The sequence below is a fragment of the Entelurus aequoreus genome, linkage group LG04 (genome assembly GCF_033978785.1).
Source record: "Entelurus aequoreus isolate RoL-2023_Sb linkage group LG04, RoL_Eaeq_v1.1, whole genome shotgun sequence".
Lineage (NCBI taxonomy): Eukaryota > Metazoa > Chordata > Actinopteri > Syngnathiformes > Syngnathidae > Entelurus > Entelurus aequoreus.
This window is the reverse complement of record NC_084734.1, coordinates 30,528,816-30,537,395: the sequence shown is the minus strand read 5'-3', so window position 1 is coordinate 30,537,395 and position 8,580 is coordinate 30,528,816. Positions and strand designations below refer to the sequence as shown.

At 39.0% G+C, this 8,580-nt stretch overlaps 1 protein-coding gene across 1 annotated transcript; it reads left to right on the top strand.

The window, feature by feature from the left end:
• Positions 1-547: 547 nt before the first annotated feature.
• Positions 548-7,269, top strand: armt1 (acidic residue methyltransferase 1). Its single transcript, XM_062044579.1, has 5 exons — positions 548-698; positions 977-1,082; positions 1,165-1,406; positions 1,570-1,735; positions 5,595-7,269. The coding sequence occupies exons 1-5, from the start codon at positions 610-612 to the stop codon at positions 6,375-6,377; spliced, it is 1,386 nt and encodes a 461-aa protein (XP_061900563.1). The 5' UTR covers positions 548-609; the 3' UTR covers positions 6,378-7,269.
• Positions 7,270-8,580: the final 1,311 nt, after the last annotated feature.

Here is an 8,580-nt window from a genome sequence, read left to right as displayed (position 1 = left end):
ATTCTCTATAGAAGAGTTTAAATTTGGTATTTTTTATAAATGACTGTAACATACAAAATGTTTGTCAACATTATTATGCTCCAGGCAAATTTCTACATAAATGTTGATTTATGAAAGTAAGGCCTACATTTTCTAATTGGCTTAATGGGTTACAATTATCAATCAAATCTTGGAGAATGATTAAGAGCACAAAAGCCCTTAAAATTGATATCCTTGTTAAAACATTTAAAGTGATTTAGGTAGTCCTTTTTGTCTTTTTTTAAAAAATATTTTTTTTAATATTATAGGTTGATTGGTAACACTAAATTGGCCCTAGTGTGTGAATGTGAGTGTGAATGTTGTTTGTCTATCTGTGTTGGCCCTGCCTTCCGCCCGAATGCAGCTGAGATAGGCTCCAGCACCCCCCGCAACCCCGAAAGGGACAAGCGGTAGAAATGGATGGATGGATATTACTCCATCTGTATTTGCTTTGGTTTTCTTTCCTTGATGTTGAAAGTGCCTTGACTTTTGTGTGAATTATAAAGGTAAGATTGTTGTTCAATTAAAAAAAAAAAAAAAAAACACTTCCGGTCGGTTTATTTGTAACCCAGCAATAAAGTTTTGTTTTGAATGCCGAAGCTGTTAATACAAGTGCGAAACATGGCGGCCGACCAGACCGGCAACGTAGTTCCTCCTTCCCTGTCAGCCAAAGTGGTTGGGTAAGTGACAGCTTCTTTTAGATAGTCGTACTCATTCGCAACGTTCTCGTTAAACACACTGCTGTTTAGGAAAATAACAATTAATGGTTGGACGAACGTGGCGGAACTAGTAGTAGCTATATAGCATTTAGCTGTAAGTGCATGACTGTACATTGCGAGGATTTGGCGTGTCGTGTCGTGCACATGTGGGTGTAATAATGGATTGTGGACTTATGTGTCTAAGTGGGAGATAGCTAGAATGCCTTCGAGTGTATGTTTCTTTTGTGTATGTTTTGCAGGTCATTCGCTTATTTGACAGTGAGAGATCGACTGCCTACAATCCTCACTAAAGTTGTAGATACAATCCATCGTAATAAAAACAAGTTTTTTGAAGAATATGGAGAGGTACGTCTATATTGTCTCTTTCCTCCATCTTTAATGGTCATATATCGGAACCTGCCATGTCTTTTTGACTACTTGACACCAGGAGGGGATCCAAGCAGAGAAGCAAACCATCTCCCTGCTGTCCAAGCTGAGAAATGAACTGCAAACAGACAAACCGATCCTTGCCCTGAACGACGGCCTGGCCGATGCGGACTTTTGGAACCAGTACCTGCTGAGGCAACGGGGGTTGCAGGGGGACCAGGAGGCGGTCAGCTGGTTCAAGTCTCCATGGCTGTTTGTGGAGTGTTACATGTACCGCAAGATACAGGAGGCCCTCTGGCTCAAGTAAGAATATCCACACATTCTGTCATGATAAAGATGACACTATTTGGTTAAAATGGATCCCTGTTAATTGCTACACAGTCGCCACTAATCTTCCTGGGGTCTATCACACAAGATAATATCAACATCAATGTATCTATCGACATGACTTATGTTGTGATTGCAGCCCCCCCATCAGTGATTATGACGTCTTCAGTGAGAGTAAGACTCAGAGCTTCTTTGAGTCTCAGCAGGCGATGATGACCTTATGCACATACCTTGAGGGCATCAACAAGAACTTGGGCGATATTTCTGAACATCTCCTACAGGAGCTTTTCAACAAACTGCTACAGGTCAGCATATTCTCAAACTTCTATGATTTGCAAACTGACACGAGTAACACTGGTGCAGAGTCGTGTATAGAGAGAGTATGGCCAACCCGGTTTCAGGCAATCTCCTCAATGATTGGTCAAAAGGCACTCACAAGAAAATGCTCGAGCACCATGTTTGCTACCAACTTTGTTGTGATGCTCTGTGTTTGCGGCGCTTCCTCGTTAGTTTTTCGACGTGTAAAAGTGCACTCTTGTGCAGCATGGGGCTTCTCCACCCGGGTGAATTGTGGAAAGATGTAATATCGCTTTCCCCATAACTAGAAAAGAAAACAAGTATGGGAAATAAAGGTTCGCCGCCAACACTGGAAAGCCACCAGTTACAGCGTCTTGTGCGAGGTAAACACACGACACAACGTCTTGTGTTTTGTTCAGGAGAGAACACACAGAAGCTAATACAAATAATAACAGAATTAATTAATTTAAGAGATGGTTTGACAGTGTTTTGTTCAGGGGAGAACACACAGAAGCTAATACAAATAATAACAGAATAAATTAATTATTTTAAGTGATGGTTTGACAAAAACACGACTCTTTGAGTCTCAGTAAAACTAAAATAATGCAATTCGGTAACAGCAAAAGAGAAAGTCAAACACAAATACAAAAATAGATGGAGTAGATATTAAAAGGGTACAATAAACCACATTTTGGGTGTAATATAAGACAATACAATGAATTGGAAATGTCATAAAATATACAACATAATGTGGCAAGAAATACATAAATGAATAAAGTATAATAAATAAATAGCAAACTATGTTCTGGACCAAAAATCACTTCATATTCTATATTGTGCGCCAGTTTTATCATATCTCAGTTATTGTGCAGAAATATGGGGAAGTAAGTACAGAAGTACACCTATTCGCTTGGCATGTTACAAATAAGAAAGATCACTTAGGATAATACATGTTGGCTATCGAGAACAGTCTAACCCTCTATTGAAGCAAAAATATTGAACTTCAATGAGCTGGTGCATTTGCAAACAGTTAAAATTACATACAAAGCAAAATGAGGGTAGTAAGTAATTTTTGGGTCGTTCTCTGTGTTTTTTAAAATTTCATTGCGCCACGGGGAGCGTGTTAGAGAGCCTGCTGGTCACTAAACACTGCACGAATGTAGCAGCAGAATGTCTCAAATACGGCTGCAAAATTATACTTTGACGAAATAAAGCCAAAATTTTTTATTATAAGTTTATGAGCTGGAGTATGTTTAGAAGTATATTTAGACATTATTTTGGTCTATTTTGTCAGGAAAACTGAGGTCAGAACAACCTCAATACATGCTTATAGGCATAGCCGCACACCTCATTGGTGGCAACATGGTGCCTTTTATTTACCTGACCATACTCTATACCAGTGTTGTTCAACCACTACTGTTCCGTGAGATACAGTCTGGTGTGCCATGGGAGATGATCTAATTTCACTTATTTGGGTTCAAAATATTTTTTGCAAACCAGTAATTATAGTCTGCAAATTATGTGTTGTTGTTGATTGTCGGTGCTGTCTAGAGCTCGGCAGAGTAACCGTGTAATACTCTTCCATATCAGTAGGTGTCAGCCGGTAGATACTTGCTTTGTAAATGTTGGAAACAGCGGGAGGCAGCGTGGAGGTAAAAATGTGTCTTAATGCTTAAACCAAAAATAAACAAAAGGTGAGTGCCCCTAAGAAAAGGCGTTAAGTTGAGTTGAGTTTGAGTTTATTTGGAACATGCATGCATACAACATGGTACATCACAATTTCCAGTTTCTCTATTCAACATGTTCGAAAAGGAAGCTTATTTAATCCTACCCCTTTTCCTTTACATAGCAGTTGCTAAAACTTTTGTTCACTTCCTGTTCTCAGTTTATTCACAATATATTCCATAAGTAATAACAATAAAAATAAATAACATTTGGTGAAGTAAGTTATATTTCATATGGCGAGATGAGTAGGATTCTCTTGAAAATGAATGGATGGATGAGATAAATTCAGAATGTTTATCATGGTTCTTCTTCTTTGTACTTTGTAAACACTTTAAGTTTGAAGAGTTTCTTGAAGTGGATCATATTAGTACATTGTTTGATTTCTTTGCTTAATCCAATCCATAATTTAATTCCACATACTGATATATTGAAGGTCTTAAGTGTTGTACGTGCGTACTAATGTTTTAAATTACATTTTTCTCTAACATAATATTTCTCCTCTTTTGTTGAGAAGAATTGTATATTCTTGGGTAGCAGGTTATAGTTTGCTTTGTGTATAATTTTAGCTGTTTGCAAATTCACTATGTTATGGAATTTCAGTATTTTTGATTCAATAAATAAGGAGTTTGTATGTTCTCTATATCCAACATTATGTATTATTCTAACTGATCTTTTTTGTAACACCGTTAATGAATGAAATATACTTTTGTAGTTATTTCCCCATATTTCTACACCATAACTCAGATATGGTAACACTAGCGAGCAGTAGAAAATATGGAGTGATTTTTGGTTTAGAACATGTTTTGCTTTATTCATTATCGACATCTTTCTTGCTACTTTTTGTTGTATATTTTGTGTTGTATATGAAGCTTAGGGAAGGCTATGCAGAACGAAACTAACACTGAACTGGCTACATCATGCTGGACGACAGCAAAGACTTACTGTGGAGCAAAGACGGCGTCCACGATGTACATCCGAACATGACATGACAATCAACAGTGTCCCCACAAAGAAGGATAAAACAACTGAAATATTCTTGATTGCTAAAACAAAGTAGATGCGGGAAATATCGCTCAAAGGAAGACATAAAACTGCTACAGGAAAATACCAAAAAAAGAGAAAAGGCCACCAAAATAGGAGCGCAAGACAAGAACAAAAACACTACACACAGGAAAACAGCAAAAAAATAAAAAAAAGGTTGTGACAGTACACCTACTTTGATACAAGAGCTATATTGATGCATGGTTGGTTATGGTTTAAAGTCATATCCAACAATTGCGACAATGACTTTTTACTGTCAACTGAGTTTCGTTTTTGAATGATTTCTGCTGGTGGTGTGCCTCCGGATTTTTTCAACGCAAAAAATGTGCCTTGGCTCAAAAAAGGTTGAAAAACACTGCTCTATATATGACTTTGCGCTCCATCTAGTGGTACATAGCAACACCAGCTATTTCATTTAGCAATTAAAATATATTGGGAATATATACGTAATACTAAAATATCATTGAAATTAGATTGCCTTACTTCATATACCACAAACCAATTCTTGAGTATAAGCCATGTTTAAAGCTAAGCTGTGATAGCAAACGCAGGTAGTAAAAAAAGTTCTACTGTACTGACCAAACCAAAACAATGTTTTGAGATGATCTCAATTAGAAGAATACTCGTTAAAGCTTGGTTCGTATAACCATGTACAGTACTTAAATTGAGTTCAGTTTTGTTGGATTAGGAGCACAGGTTACTATGTTTATAGTTTGTGTGTTTAGGTTAACACAATAACAGTCTTAGTCTTAAATTCGGACAGTTATGATGCAGGCATGATGGACAGTACAAACTGGTTGCCCACTGCTATAGGGATAAAAATAACTGTTTACAGATCCACATGGAAATGTAACATTTTTACAGTAGCCTTGCCATGTGGGGTAATTTTTAACGTATAAAATGTATGCCTGGAAACTTAAGTTTAATGTCATTATTATAACCTAATTGGTGTGTTTAACAAATGTTGATGATGTCTAGGGGGATACATTGTAAAACAATAACTAATAATAAAGTATCTACCTGAGTTATTAACACTATTAAACATTTATGCAAATAATGTTTTGATGAAACCATTCACTGTTCCTACTTGACTCCTCTAAGGTTTCTCTGTGGGGAAACAAATGTGATCTGTCCATTTCTGCTGGGATGGAGAATTCACAGAAGTCCAGTCCCATCGACTCTCTCGTCAGCTTGCAACCGTTCATCTTAGTGGACCATTCAGCTGCTGTGTGGTCAACTCTAATTTCTGCCCGGCGACAAAGACAGTCGGGGAAAGCGGGCTCCAACCGAGTGGACGTTGTTTTAGACAACGCTGGCTTTGAGTTAGTAACTGACTTGGTCCTTGCTGATTTCCTGGTGTCCTCTGGTCTGGCCCGTGAGGTCCGCTTCCTTGGAAAATCCTTTCCGTGGTTTGTCTCTGATGTGACCGCCAATGATTTTCATTGGACCATCCGGCAGATTACGGCAGCCAATCACAAGTGGATGTCTCAAGTAGGAGTGCGGTGGCAAAGCTACATGAAGGAAGGAGTGTGGTCCTATCACGACCATCCCTTCTGGACACAACCCCACGAGTTTTGTGACATGGCAACCGACGCTCCGGACCTGTACGCCACTCTGCAGGAGGCCAACTTGGTACTGTTTAAAGGCGATCTCAACTACAGGAAGCTGGCAGGTGATCGAGACTGGGACCATACGGTGTGCTTTGAAGCCGCATTGAGGGGCTTTGAGCCGTCGCCCCTGTGCAGCCTCAGGACCCTAAAGGCTAATATTCAAGTGGGTCTCCAGCCAGGCCAGGGGAGCAAGCTCGGCTTCCAGGATCCAGACTGGATGACCAGTGGCAAATACGCAGTTATTCAGTTCTACAGCCCCAATTCAGAACAGTAAGACTGTTCTTTGTATCAGCCATCATCTTGAAGCCATTGAACCTTGTTTGTGTTTTTCTCAGAGGGCACTTGAATATCACATTTGGATTCCTCTTTTTTTAAACATCTTGTGATTAAGTTGAAAGTTTGGATCAAGACAACTGGAGCAAGGCGAAGTCCAGAGTTACCTCGATTTAACCTTTGACCTGGATGACTAAGAGGGTTCTGCGTTATGTTGGAGAATTTCAATATCCAGCACTGGAAATAAGCTTACAATCACTTCATTTTCACCATCAAACTTTTTTGGCATGCTAGCTATTTACAGGTTAAAGTGCCATGGCTAAGGTTCAACAAGTTGGACCCAGTAAATCTTCACAATTGATCTCAAACCTTTGGGGCAATTGTTTACTAGCAACAAGGCGACAAAACAAATGGCAACTCGCAGCATAGCACTTGATGAAGGCTTCCCAAATAAGACTCAAAAGCATGAAAATAATTGTACGTTCCCAACACAGCACAAAAAGCCGGTCTAATAGATGTCCTCCAACCCAGAACAAAATTACAGAAGGAAAAAACTATGACATGGTTTAAAAGAAGAATTTGACTTTATATCATATCATATCCTGTGAAAGCCATTCTCTTTTATCTAACAAGTATTGTCATTTCTTAAAAAACTGACTTATTGTTTGGGTTGTTATGAAAAGCTCACTTAGTTCTTAGAATAAAGCTTCAAGATAGTTTTCAGTGCAGCATGCCTCAAATGTATTTTCTTCTGCTAAATCCTTGTGGTATGTTGACAGGTGAAAGAGATAACGAACTTCCACTACCTTTTTTTGCCTTCAGCCAAGCATGGGGAGAGTGTTATGTACTAAACCACATAAACTTGATGCAATAAAGGCAACAGTGTATGTGTGCTCCATTTGTTTGTTTTTATAACGCAACACTCCTACAACTCTTTGATTGATCTAAATGCATGTCTGCACACTCAAGCGCTTATTGTCTTAGTTTGTAACTCGCCCTGGATTCCTGGCAAGATCCTATCGCTCTAATGAATGGCTTTTCATCAAATAAAGAACTGCAGTGACTTGTTCCCCCCTCCCCCATTTCCTCGCCGTGGTCTTACGGACATGAAATATGACCTCATTAGCATTTAAAATTCGCTTTTATAATCAAAACACTTTAAAAAAATGCTAAATGGCTAAATTAATGTTGGTCCACAAATCCACCATAGTGCTTTACTGCTATCACTTGACTTTTGACTTGTTGACCTTCTTTAGTCAAGGTCAGGGTAGACTAAATTCACACCCAAGAAAACAGCTGTTAATGCAGGTGCATAACAATGCCAAAAGAGCTCCAACTGCCCTCCCAAATGAGTCAATTAGGTGATTTGGTTAGCACCCTTCATTTACCCTGTTATCTGATACAACCTCAATTTGCCCCTCACCCTCTCTGGGGAAATGCAATAAAATATATATATCATCATCAGGGCTACTTGTTTTCCCACTTGACCTGACATGTTCTGAAAATGGGGCTGTTTACTCAAGGAAGATGTTGCACAGAGATGGGAAAATGAAGCCTGTGCCAATTGTTGAGGTTTTCCTCTTTACAGCTGGAGGTCTACAGTGGCTTTTAACACTCCCATATTACCACAGCTCTATAGGTACAGACACGTGTTGAGCCATGCTGAAGATTGTTTTGACAGGTACTCGTCGTCCTTGTAGGAAGCAGCGACATGTCAGTTTGTTACCAGTAAAAGGCTTTTTCTTTACCTTGACATGTGGTCCAACACATGCAAGGACTTCCGACAGATGCAGCTTTTAAGTTCCAAAACACTTTTCACCCAGAGCCACTTCCATGCATTTTTTGCATTCAAAGGTGTGCAAACCAATCTCCGGTCAATATGTGCCAAGCAATTTGAAGAAAACATTTGACATTTTGTGTTACCTCGGTTTTCATTCTAATCGGTTCAAATGGATCAGCTGAAAACCAAAGCAGTTTGTCCCGTAGCAAACAATGTCAACCCAATTAATCTGTCCCAGACACCCAAAATGTTAAGATAAACACTTTAAATACAGAATGAAAATGCATATAAATGACAAATGAAGGCTCTATACCAGGGGTCACCAACGTGGTGCCCGCTGGCCTGTTCTAAAAATAGCTCAAATAGCAGCACTTACCAGTAAGCTGTCTCTATTTTTTACATTTTATTTATTTACTAGCAAGCT

Excerpts from the sequence above, each read along its gene's own strand:
- armt1 (XM_062044579.1), top strand. The coding sequence starts at position 610 with ATGCCGAAGCTGTTAATACAAGTGCGAAACATGGCGGCCGACCAGACC. Across the intron at positions 699-976 it reads CTGTCAGCCAAAGTGGTTGG|GTCATTCGCTTATTTGACAG; the intron begins GTAAGTGACAGC and ends TATGTTTTGCAG. Across the intron at positions 1,407-1,569 it reads CAGGAGGCCCTCTGGCTCAA|CCCCCCCATCAGTGATTATG; the intron begins GTAAGAATATCC and ends TTGTGATTGCAG.